The sequence below is a fragment of the Juglans microcarpa x Juglans regia genome, chromosome 3S, assembly GCF_004785595.1.
Source record: "Juglans microcarpa x Juglans regia isolate MS1-56 chromosome 3S, Jm3101_v1.0, whole genome shotgun sequence".
Lineage (NCBI taxonomy): Eukaryota > Viridiplantae > Streptophyta > Magnoliopsida > Fagales > Juglandaceae > Juglans > Juglans microcarpa x Juglans regia.
Genome location: NC_054599.1, coordinates 25,047,551 through 25,059,388, shown reverse-complemented (window position 1 = coordinate 25,059,388; position 11,838 = coordinate 25,047,551). Strand labels below are relative to the sequence as shown.

The 11,838-nt window shown below is 35.0% G+C and overlaps 1 protein-coding gene across 1 annotated transcript; it reads left to right on the top strand.

Annotated features, from left to right (window-relative positions):
* Positions 1 to 9,172: 9,172 nt before the first annotated feature.
* Positions 9,173 to 10,795, top strand: LOC121258357. The gene has a single exon (XM_041159861.1). The coding sequence runs from the start codon at positions 9,361 to 9,363 to the stop codon at positions 10,546 to 10,548; it is 1,188 nt and encodes a 395-aa protein (XP_041015795.1). The 5' UTR covers positions 9,173 to 9,360; the 3' UTR covers positions 10,549 to 10,795.
* The last annotated feature ends 1,043 nt before the right edge of the window (positions 10,796 to 11,838 follow it).

Sequence of the window (11,838 nt, the reverse complement as noted above, 5' to 3'; positions counted from 1 at the left end):
TAAATTCTTTGCAACTACTTCCCACCGGAAGTATCTGTGCAGCTAACCAACCTTCCTGTTCGTAATTACGGTAGATTTTAGGAGTATCATAAATAAATAATCTTTCATATTAAGTTTGGTATATTTTTATAAAATAAATTATAAAATTAATGTGGTTGTTGAAAAAGTTATGCATGTTTCATTATTCTTACTAGTTAACTCTAGCTGCTATAAACAATAAACAGGACAACTTTTATTTATAATTTTTTTTTATCATTATTCTCTCCACTTCTCTAGACATAGTATCAAATTTAAGGTTGTTATTACTTTTAAATGAGTTCCACTACGTACAATCGAGTTTGGGGAGGCAAGGCGCACTAATCTAATGTGGCGCGGCGCCGTCAGCTTTAGTAAAAAAAAAAAAAAAAAGCACAAAAAACAAGAAGAAGAAGAAGCAGTATGCTTCCCAAAGACATATCTCGATTCTCATAGAGTTTATGGAGAGTACATTCCTCTCACACATATAGTGCGGGCCTGGGCCTTTACCTACTCATGATTTAAGTCTCAATATCACAAAGGTCAATTAAAGTCGAGAATGGCCCAACTCACTTCTCATTGCCAACTAAGTAACTACCCAGCGGCAATAAAAGAATGACAGTTATTATAACAATCTATTAGAGTTAGAACTCTCATCCCCAAGTTTGATTTTGAATAATAGATATGTCTACTATTACTTAAGCAATAGAATGGTTCATAAACTCTATATAAAAGGAGAATCCAAGTACGTAAAAGATATCAGATTTATTGGTATTGTCAAATTAGTGCGTGGCGACTGCAATAACATGACTGACAATTTCTCTTTCTTTTTTTCTTTGAAATCAAAACCTTCAGTATTCATATTCATAATCTGTTTTCAATACATGACTTGTCCTGTAAAATATAACTATCATAGCCCATAGGGCCATCTTCTATCCACACTTTCTCTCCATTTACAGTATAAGCAAATTTTGCTAAAAAGTTAGTTACATTATTTCCTTCTCTATACGTGTGTTTAACTGTCCACAAGGGTCTATTTGCTAACTCCCTCCTAATATCATCAATCAATTGGCCATTCCATTCACAATGATCATCTTCACTGCAGACTTCTTTAATAATCCCCAAAGCATCCCCTTCAAAAATTGCTTCACCTATATTGAGCTCCACACAAAGCATTAAAGCTCTTCAAAGAGCAGTGGTTCCTGCACTTCCCCCTCTGAATCACGCATGACCACCCTGCACCCATTTTCCTTGTTTTCCTGTCATAAGCCACATCCCAGTTGATTTTTACCGCGCCTTCCATCGGGGTTATCCATTTAACCCTTTCTCGGCATACTCGAGTTTGTTTCACATTTCTACCTTTATTGCATTGAGCTTGCTGATATTCTTTAATGTTGAGTCTAGCTTGGGTAAATATAGTATCTGGACTCGAGAAAACCTTCTCAAAAATAAATTTATTCCTCCTTATCCAAATATTTCTCATAACAGTAGCTGTTAAAACAACTTCATCCTCATTTAGTCTCTCAACCAGCTTCCTCCATACCAACCCCACTTCCTCATCCCCCGAAGGCCATTTATGTACTGGACTGCCCCTTTCTGCCCAAACATCCCTCGCTGTAGGACAGCTCCACAAAACATGGGCACATGTTTCCTCAGCTCTCTCACATATAGGACATAACGGATTCTCAATAACTTTCCTCTTAAACAAGTTCCCTTTTGTTAGTAGGCAATTGTTAATAGCTTTCCAAACAAACATTTTAATCACCCCCGCCACATTCATCCTCCAGAGCCTTTTCCACCCCTCAATTGAATTATCACTATAAGAAGACTCCCCATCAACTCTTCTCTTCCTACTCAATTGAAAATGATAAGCAGTTTTTGCACTAAATTGACCTTTTTTTTTTAAGGCACCCAGATTTGCTTGTCAGCCATATTCAGAAGGCTTATAGGGATACTGCATATTAACTCAGCCTCAGCTGCATTAAAGATTTCCTTCACTAAATCAACCCTCCACCTTCTCGACCCTTCATCTATTAGTTGCTCCACTCTTGCATCTTCCCCTAGCAACTTCATTGGAGATTGAACTTTGAAAGAAGACAATCTCGGAATCCACCTATCTTTCCATATCTTGATACTCTTCCCGTTTCCCACCCTCCAAACTAACCCTTCCTTCAAGAGCTCCATGAACCCCCATAAACTCCTCCAAATTAGAGAAGGATTGTTTCCCATTTTTGTTTCAAGCACACTGGTCTGCCTAAAATACTTGTCTTTTAAGACTCTTGCAGTAATAGAATTAGGATTAATAAGAACCCTCCAACATTATTTTGTTAATAAGGTTTTGTTGAAATTTTCAAGCTCTCTAAACCCCAAACCCCCATTATGTTTTGAAGCCCCCATCTTCCCCCAACTCATCCATTTTATCTTCTTATCATTTTCTTTATGGCCCCACCAAAATTTTGACATTAAGCCCGCAAGTTCCTTACACAATCTCTTTGGTAAACAAAAAATACTCATGTAGTAAGTGAGAATTGACTCGATAACTGCCTTTAACAAGATCTCCTTACCCGCAGCTGACAAGAATTGATTTTTCCAATTACTAATCTTGAGCCAAACTTTATCTTTAATACCTCTAAAGGAATTATACTTAGATTTACCCACCATAATAGGTAGTCCAAGATATTTCTCACAATTATTCTACACCCTAACTCCTAAATCTTTCACAATTTTGTCCCTGTCCTCCTTACTTCCATTTGAGCTAAACATGATGGAAGTTTTCTGTTTATTTAGGCATTGGCCTGATGCCTATTCATACAACTTCAAAATGTCATTTATTTTCTGCCATTCTCCCCAACATGCTCTCCCAAAAATTATGCAGTCATTAGCAAAAATGAGATGTGTAAGTTTTACACCTCCTCTTGCCATAACCACCCATTTTAAATCACCTTTATTTGCTGCCCCATTTATTAACAAACTTAGGCCTTCAGCACATAGAAGGAAAAGATATGGAGATAATGGATCCCACTGCCTTAGTCTTCTTGTTGGATTGATCACTTTCCTTGGCTCCCTATTAACTAACACTACATATGAAACTGAAGTAACACACTCCATAATCAGCTTGACCCACCTTTCACCAAAACCCAACTTCTCGCTGAAATTGTCGATCAAAGTCTTCTCGCTCTCGTCTGAAGCGGGCGTTTTCGATGAAGTAAGAGAGTTAACTTCTACTCCCTTGGGGTAGGAAGGTGGTGGTTTTTTCGCTACTCTGGTGGCGAGTGTGGAGGAGGATGGATGACATTAAGGAGATTTGTGACCGACTGAATCTCAACGAGGAAGAATCAAATCCGATTGAGACGAACCTATGTGATTTAGAGGAGTTGAAGAAGAAGGGGGATAGGAGCTTGGTGGGGAAAGTATGCGTGGACAGAACTATTGGAAGAGACACTCTAAGATCAATGATGGAAAGGATCTGGCGTGTAAGAGAGAAACTGGAGTTTCATGAGATTGGCGCAAATTGTTTTGTCATCACGTTCGGGAAGCAGGGAGATAGAAATAGAGTTTTGAACGGCTGCCCTTGGCTTTTTGATAACTGTCTTTTTACACTTAAGGTGTTTGATGGAAGTACTCATCCACATTTGTTTGATTTCTCCAGAGAAAATTTCTGGATTCAGATGTACAATTTGCCACTTAGAGGGATGAATCGTAGCATGGGAGAGTTGATTGGGAAATCGATTGGCAGAGTATAGGAAGTGGATGTGCGAGATGACCAAATGGCTTGGGGCCGATGTCTTAGAGTCAAGGTTGAATGTGATTTAACGAAAACGTTGGCAAGAGGAAGAACAATCATGTTTGAAAGTCAGAGAATGTGGATCCCTTTTAAATACGAGAAGTTACCAAAAATTTGTTTCAGATGTGATTGTATTCTACATAACAAACAAGGTTGTAATGGGGGAGATACATCTGGAGGGTCAGCTCAATTTGGGGCTTGGTTGAGAGCTCCTATTGATAATCGGAGAAAGACTGAGAGAATGAGGGATGTTAATAAGCAAGATGAGGAATATGATCGTAGTAATCTATCTAGAGAAGAATCTGGTGTGGAAATGGCTGCAAGGGTGGATGAAAAAAATGAAAAAGTTCAAGAAAATGTGAGAGGGGAGGAAGGAAGAGAAGGGAGGTGTTAGGGAAGAAGGAAGGGAATGTGAGGGACAGGGCAATATTGAAGGGGCGTTGATAGCAATACCTGTTGATCAAGCCTCCTCGAAAATCAGATTTGTAGAGGTGGACATAATGAAGGACACAATTTGTAAAAATCCAAAGAATGCTGATGAAGTAAATCTGAAGATCCAAATGCAAATAGAAAAACAGAAGGGAAGTGTATAGAAACAAAGAGCTCGAGGGAGGCGGGTTTCAGGTGAATCTCAAAACTCTGTGGCTTCTTTAAAAAGAGGTTTAGTGGATGTAGTTGATGGGGGTGAGGAGGAAGGTGAGGGAAGGGAAAAAAGGCCTAGGATGGAATCTGTTGTTGATGAATTAATGGTAGTTGAGTTAATGGCAGAGGCTGTGAAGCAGCTCCACCAGTCATTATGAAACTACTAAGTTGAAACTACCGAAGGCTTGGGAACCCTCAGACAATTCAGGACCTTAGCAATTTGGTTAAGGAAAATTCTCCCAATATTGTGTTTCTAATTAAGACCATGATAAAGAGTAGTAGATTGGAGAGTATGAAATATAGATTGAGAATGGAGGGGTGTTTTGCTGTTGACCCAATAGGGAGGAGAGGGGGATTGGGATTGTTCTGGAAAGAAAAGGAAGTGGTTGAGGTTCTGACTTACTCACAGTGGCATGTGAGTGCCAGAGTCTACGAAAAAGATGAGAAAAGCTGGGTGTTTACCGGTTTTTATGGGCATCCAGATACCACAAAAAGAAATAAATCATGGGAGCTCCTGTCAAGGCTAAGACCAGTTGATGATTCAGCTTGGTGTGTAGCAGGAGATTTTAATGAAATTTTGACTCAGCATGAGAAGGTGGGAGAGAGGTTGAGAGCTGAAAGCCAGATGGTACAGTTTTGGGAAGTTTTGGAGAGGAATGGATTGTTTGATGCAGGATTTATATGGAATCCTTTTACTTGGAGTAATGGTCACACGGATGAGACTTTTACAAAGGAGAGACTTGACAGATTTGTAATGAATAATGGCTGGAAAATTCTTTTCAAAGAAGTAATAGTGGAAGGGACTGTGGCTAGATGCTCAGATCATAAGCCAATTATACTCACTGTCATGGGAGAATGGACTAAAAGGAGGAGGAGACAGTATTTGTTTAGAGTTGAGACATGTTGGTTAAAGGAGGAGGAATGTGAGAAGTTAATTAAGGGAGTGTGGACTGGTAGAAAGCAATCTCATGAACCTATGAAGCAAATTCAGAATTTATTAAAGGTGTGCAGTGAAACTTTGGTGAGAGGTTTCAGGAAGAAAGACAGGAAAAGAAACAGCAGTATAGATCAGATTTCAGCAAGAATAAAAGAGTTGCAAGAAGTGGAAGGGCCAGAAAATACAGTGGAAATTCATGAGTTGCAATAAGAAGTGGGGAAGCTGTTGGAACAAGAAGATATAAGGTGGAGGCAAAGAGCAAAGAGAAATTGGTATAGTATGAGGGATAAAAATATTAAATTTTTTCATGCATGTGCTAATCAAAGAAAGAGGAAAAATCAAATCTTATCAGTGGTTGATTCTCAATCAGAATTAAAAGAAGGTGATGAGGAGATAGTTAAGGCATTTAGACATTATTTCTCTGAAGTATACAGATCTGAAACTCCTTCTAGGGAGGTTATGGAGGAGTGTGTGCAAGCTTTGGAGGGGCGGGTCACTAGTAGGATGAATGAGGAATTGGAGAGAAGATTTACAAGGGATGAAGTGGAGGTAGCTTTAAAACAAATGGGGCCTTATAAATCTCCTGGACCAGATGAATATAATGCTTGTTTCTACCAAAATTTCTGAAGTATTATTGGAGATGATGTCAGTAACGCAGCCCTCAGCTTCTTAAATGGGGGCGTTTTAGAAAAATCTGTGAATTTCACTTATGTGGCCTTAATTCCAAAGGTTGCTGACCCAAAGAAGGTAGGAGATTTTCGGCCAATAAGTCTATGTAATGTGACGTATAAGCTGATTTCTAAGACCTTGGTAAATAGGTTGAAGAAGGTATTGCAAGATATTATTTTTAAGAACCAAAGTGCCTTTATTCCGGGTAGACTGATTTCAGATAAAATTATAGATGCATATGAGACATTGCATTCGATGAATTCGAGGTTGAGAGGGAAAGTGGGCAGTATGGCTTTGAAGCTTGACATCTCGAAAAAACCAGAGTAGCAAAAAAACCACCACCTTCCTACCTCAAGAGAGTAGAAGTTAACTCTCTCACTTCACTGAAAATGCCCGCTTCAAACGAGAGCGAATTCGCGACAATTTCTCTTTCTAAAGTATACATATAGTGAACAAGCATAATTGACTTTGATAAGTATTGTTCAATCTCAAACGGCAACTCTCCCAATATATATTGTTTTCGTAAATAGATCGGTAAATTAAGATAAAAGTTAAAAATAAAATAAGATATTATTAAAATATATTTTTTAATATTATTTTTATTTTAAAATTTAAAAAGATTAAATTATTTATTTTATTTTATATAATAATTTTAAAAAATTGTAATAATCGAATGAAATAAGACATGGTATAGTTGTGAAAACAATTATAAGCACTTTTTGATGTGTGATCACATCTAGCGCTAAGACCGACATGATAATTGCATTATCTGTTGGTGCTAAAATAGATAGCTACCAAAAATAGAGTTAAGGTGGAAGACAGCTACCTGTGTTAGTATCAAATTCAGTTTTTTAAATCTAGAGAGGGATATTGGTCGTATAATGTTGTTCATTCTATTATTCAATAATAAAAAGTAGAGAGAATTTCAAATTTAAAATTATAGATATTACACCCGAAGTCAATATATTTCCTAGGATGAATCATGTGGAAAGTTGAAGCAAAATCCTTTTTTCACATGTAATGCTTTACGTTGTTTAATATCCGACAAAATATTTTTATAATTTGTCGGCTCCCAGGCTGGACCCATCGGAGTGCCTTTTTTAAGAATAAAGACAGTTTTTATGTTTACGAAAAACAGAAAATATATCATTTGTGAAGAATAAATGCCACGATATGAATGAGTACTTTTTATCCCAATGTAATTTTTAAATTTTATAATTTTCATACTTATCATTAATTTACACGTGAAATTAAGGTCCCGTTCTATTACACAGTTCAGAGGAGGTAAAATAAGATAATTTTATTAAAATTAAATAATATATTATTAAACTATTATTTTTTAATATTATTTTTATTTTAAAATTTTAAAAAATTAAATTATTTATTATATTTTATATGAGAGTTTAAAAAAATTATAATAATTATATGATATGAGATGTAATAATTTAATTTTGTGTAATCAAACCAATCATAAATTTTTTATAATTCTTTTTTTTAAATACATTAGCATTTTTCTTTGGCAAAATATGGTCCTGTTTGGATTCAAAATCTACTTATTTTATCTCATAATTATAATTTTTTAAAATTTTCATATAAAATATAATAAATAATTCATTTCTTTAAAATCTCAAAATAAGAATAATATTAAAAATAATATTCTAAAAATATTTTATTCAACTTATATAAAACTATCTCAACTCATCTCTAAATTCAAATAGAAAGTTATCACTCCTGGATGTGCCACCAAGAATAAATTTTTATTTTTATTTTTTTATTTCCATATATTTTTAATATTTTTAAATATATTTTTTTAAAAAAATATATCAATATATTAAAAGTTATTTTCTTAATTATTAAATAAAAATAATAATACATAAACAGTAAAAAATGTAACTCAACGAGCTGGGAGCTAACGTTGGGAATAATTAGTCTCTTCTTTTAATGTATTTTTTAATATTTTTTAAAAAATAAAAAAATTATAATATTATTTAAAAATATTTCTTTAATTATTAAATAAAAGAAAAATAAAAAAAATAAAAAAAATATTCTAACAATAACACCTAACGGTAAAATGAGTGATGTGAGTGTTATTTTTCTTAAAATCTTATAAAAAAAAATAGACACTACAGCCACCGCTGATAATTTCTTAAAAGCTATCACTAGTTATTTTAGTTTTATTTTTATTTTTTTAAAATATATATTTTTAATACTTTTAAATTTTTTTTAAAAAAATTAGAATATTATTAAAAAATACTTATTTAATTACAAAATTAAAAAAACAAAACCCAAAAAGAAAAGCGAGCGGTAGGGAGGCTGGGAGATTTGATGGGCAGGGACATGACGGTGAAAGACAGAGAAGGGCGAATTGACAGTGCGAATCTTCAGTTTGGCTGTACAGCAGATTTTGTCTGTTCACAACACAAAACACCAAATTTATTTGATGTTTCGCCGCTTACCACGTTTTTATATTTTCCAAGGAAGGTTGCGGAAACATCGTGTGCGCCGGCTGGCTGCCATTCTACTGCATATTTACTTTTTATTTTTTTATTTTAATAAATATGTAGTATGGGACTGAAGAATAGAAACACGGTGCGTTGGTAAATTAAATTCAACTCAATTTATTATTATAATTTTTTTAAATTTTAATATAAAATATAATAAATAATTTAATTTTTTAAATTTTCTAAGATTTTTAATTCAAATTATTTTATTATTATTTATAAATTATCTTAATATTATTAACAGATTTTTTATCTCATTTCATATTATCTGTATAAATAAAAGAAGCCTAAAAATATAGTATATATTTCGGTAAACAAATTTATGTCATTAAAAAAATATACAAAATAAAAAATCAGACTTGTTCAAAACCAAACCACCAACTCCCAAAAAAATAAAATACTATCTATATTTTAAATTTTGTTTGTATAATCATATATAAATTTTTAAAAATGATAAAAATTTAAAAATAAAATTATCATTCAATATTTTATAATATTATACGTATTTTATAGCACTGCCCAACAAAAAATGAAAAGCCGAACCCATCGAAGAAAAATAATAATAATATATGATGTACGAGTCAGTAATACTTTATACATATAAGTATTACCATCTCTCTTTCGAGTCAAAATACTCCGCCCCTTCTTCTTCTTTCATTCCTTCCTCCCAACCCGACCTCCCTTCTCTCTCTCTCTCTCTCTCTCTCTCTCTCTCTCTCTCTCGCACAGTATTAGTAATCCTCACCGTCCAACCGTTCCCCACCTTCTCATTAGACCTCAACCTCAAGCACGCGATCGAAGTCAATCCAATAATGGAGATGGAAGTGGTGGTGCCACTCCCTCCTGCAGACTTCAACTTCGACAGCGGCTGCTCCTCTCCATATATGACAGCTCCCTCCAGCCCTCAACGCTTCGGTAACTTCTTCTTCAGCGCCCCCACCAGTCCTTCCAGTGCCGCCTCCGCCTTTTACGGCGACCTTAATAGCATCTCTCTCCAAGACATGATCCCCCGAAACTCGGCCTCTTCAGTCCCCTTCAACTCGGAAGAAAGGCCCGGAATTCTCAAATCCAAAGCTACCGACAATGGCGAAATCAATAACGGCAACGATGGTGGTGAAGATTTTGAGTTCAATTTTAGTGGGCAGTTAGAGCGAACTTCTTTGTCGGCGGACGAGCTCTTCGTTGGCGGTAAGATTAAGCCTCTAAAGCCACTGCCGGCTCGATTACAAGTCGGCACTGAATCGAATGATTCGGTGTCCAATGTTTTATCTCCAAGGTCTCCAAGATCAAGAATTTCACAGGGAAAGAGGATGGTCCAAGAAGCACAATCACCGAGTCAAAAGAACGATTTTGATCCATTCGCTGCGGCGACAGAGGAACCCCGAAAAAAAGGAGAGCCTAACAAGCGACAGGGACGAGAACATGAACAAAAACGAGGGAGAGAGAGATTCTCTGGAGGGTCATCTTCACCAAGTTCTTTACGTAGAGGAACGAGATCTCTGTCTCCTCTGAGAGTCTCTGACGACACTGTTTTTGAAGGCGAAGAGAACTTACCAGAAGAAATCTTTTCTTCAACAGAAAGCAACCCCAAACCTTCTACTTCCTCTCATTCTGCAGCACATTATTCATTTTTGTCATCCTTTTCCTTCTCCAAAGGATACCGAAAATGGAGGCTGAAAGATTTTCTGTTGTTTCGGAGCGCGTCGGAGGGTCGGGCAGCGGGGAAAGCTCCATTATTGAAAAAGTACGAGGCTCTGTCCAAGACCAAGCTGACTGAAGACGTGAAAAACTTGAGCTTCCGGTCAACGGACAGTGCTGGATCGGTGTCAAGCTCGAGGAGAAGAGAACGGCTTTCTGCCCACGAGTTGCATTACACGGTGAACCGGGCAGTTTCAGAGGAGATGAGGAAGAAGACATTCTTGCCTTACAAGCAGGGGCTGCTGGGATGCTTGGGGTTCAACCCTGGTGTGCATGAGTTCAACAGGGGTTTTGGATCTTAGACGTTGATGATGATCCAGATCTCTCTTCTGGGTCCTATTTATATATATACATATATTCTCGTTATATGGGTAGCTTCTTATATTTGTTCTTTGATTCGCGTCTCTATCGATATAAGGGACTGAAATCGTATCGAAATTGTTTGTTTCGATTATAAAAGGACTTACAAGAGATCTAGCAATTGGTTGTTTTTGGTTGGATTCAAGGTATAGAAGATTTCAAATGGAATGAAGTTTTACTTTTTACGTATACAAGAGTTCTGATATATGCAAGTTGATATGGAAGGCGCATTTTCCTCCCTCTCCACAAATTATAACACCCTCATTTCTCAATCCAAACCGGCTCGGGGACGTTTGTATCCTATCTTTAATAATTTTATTTAATTATTATAATTTTTTTAAATTTTAATCTAAAATATAATAAATAATTTAAATTTTAAAATAATAATAATATTAACAAAATAATATTTTAATAATATTTTATTTTATTTTTAATTTTAATTTCAATTAACTCAATTCAATTCTAAATCTAAGTGAATCTCTTTGCCTATATATATGCATTTGGGATTGTACAAACTTTGAGTGGGGTTATTATGCTGCCTCATTTTTACATGCCGCTCAGTGGTTTTATTTTTTAATATTTTTTTAATGTATTTAAATATTTTTAAAAAATAAAAAAATATATTAATATATTTAAAATCACTTTTTTAATTATTAAATAAAAAAAAATTTTGACCAACAATCAAATAGATAATTAAAGTAGGACGGCATAATAAACTTTTTCATAAACTTTTAAGAGTGGTTCTACTCCCACGGCTCGTCAGTTGATTTTGTTTTTTCATTGTTAAATATATATTTTTTAAAAAGTTTATAATATTATTAAAAAATTCTTATTTAATCATTAAAAAAATAAAAAAACGTTGAGAGCTACAGCAGAATGACCAGCATTTTCCTTACTTTTAATGCAGGCTTATTTGTTCAAATAGGGAAATTTGTATTCGACATTGCTCCAATCTTATAAAAAAACTCTCTTGTTCATCTCCAGGTAGTTCTCCTGAACATCATTGAGATGTTGGGAAATGATACACACTAGTTGGCTTAGGAGAGAAAAAGAGAAAAAAAATAAAAAAATAAAATAAAATTAGCATCCTTGGTACCAAAAGATATTCTCTATAAGAGTAATCATTAGATTGTGGAATAATAATGATAATGATGCTGTACAGTGTAAAGTTGAACAGCCAGCCAGTGAAGGCGGACGGACGGAGTGAATTTAAAATTTAAAGAAAGATCAAA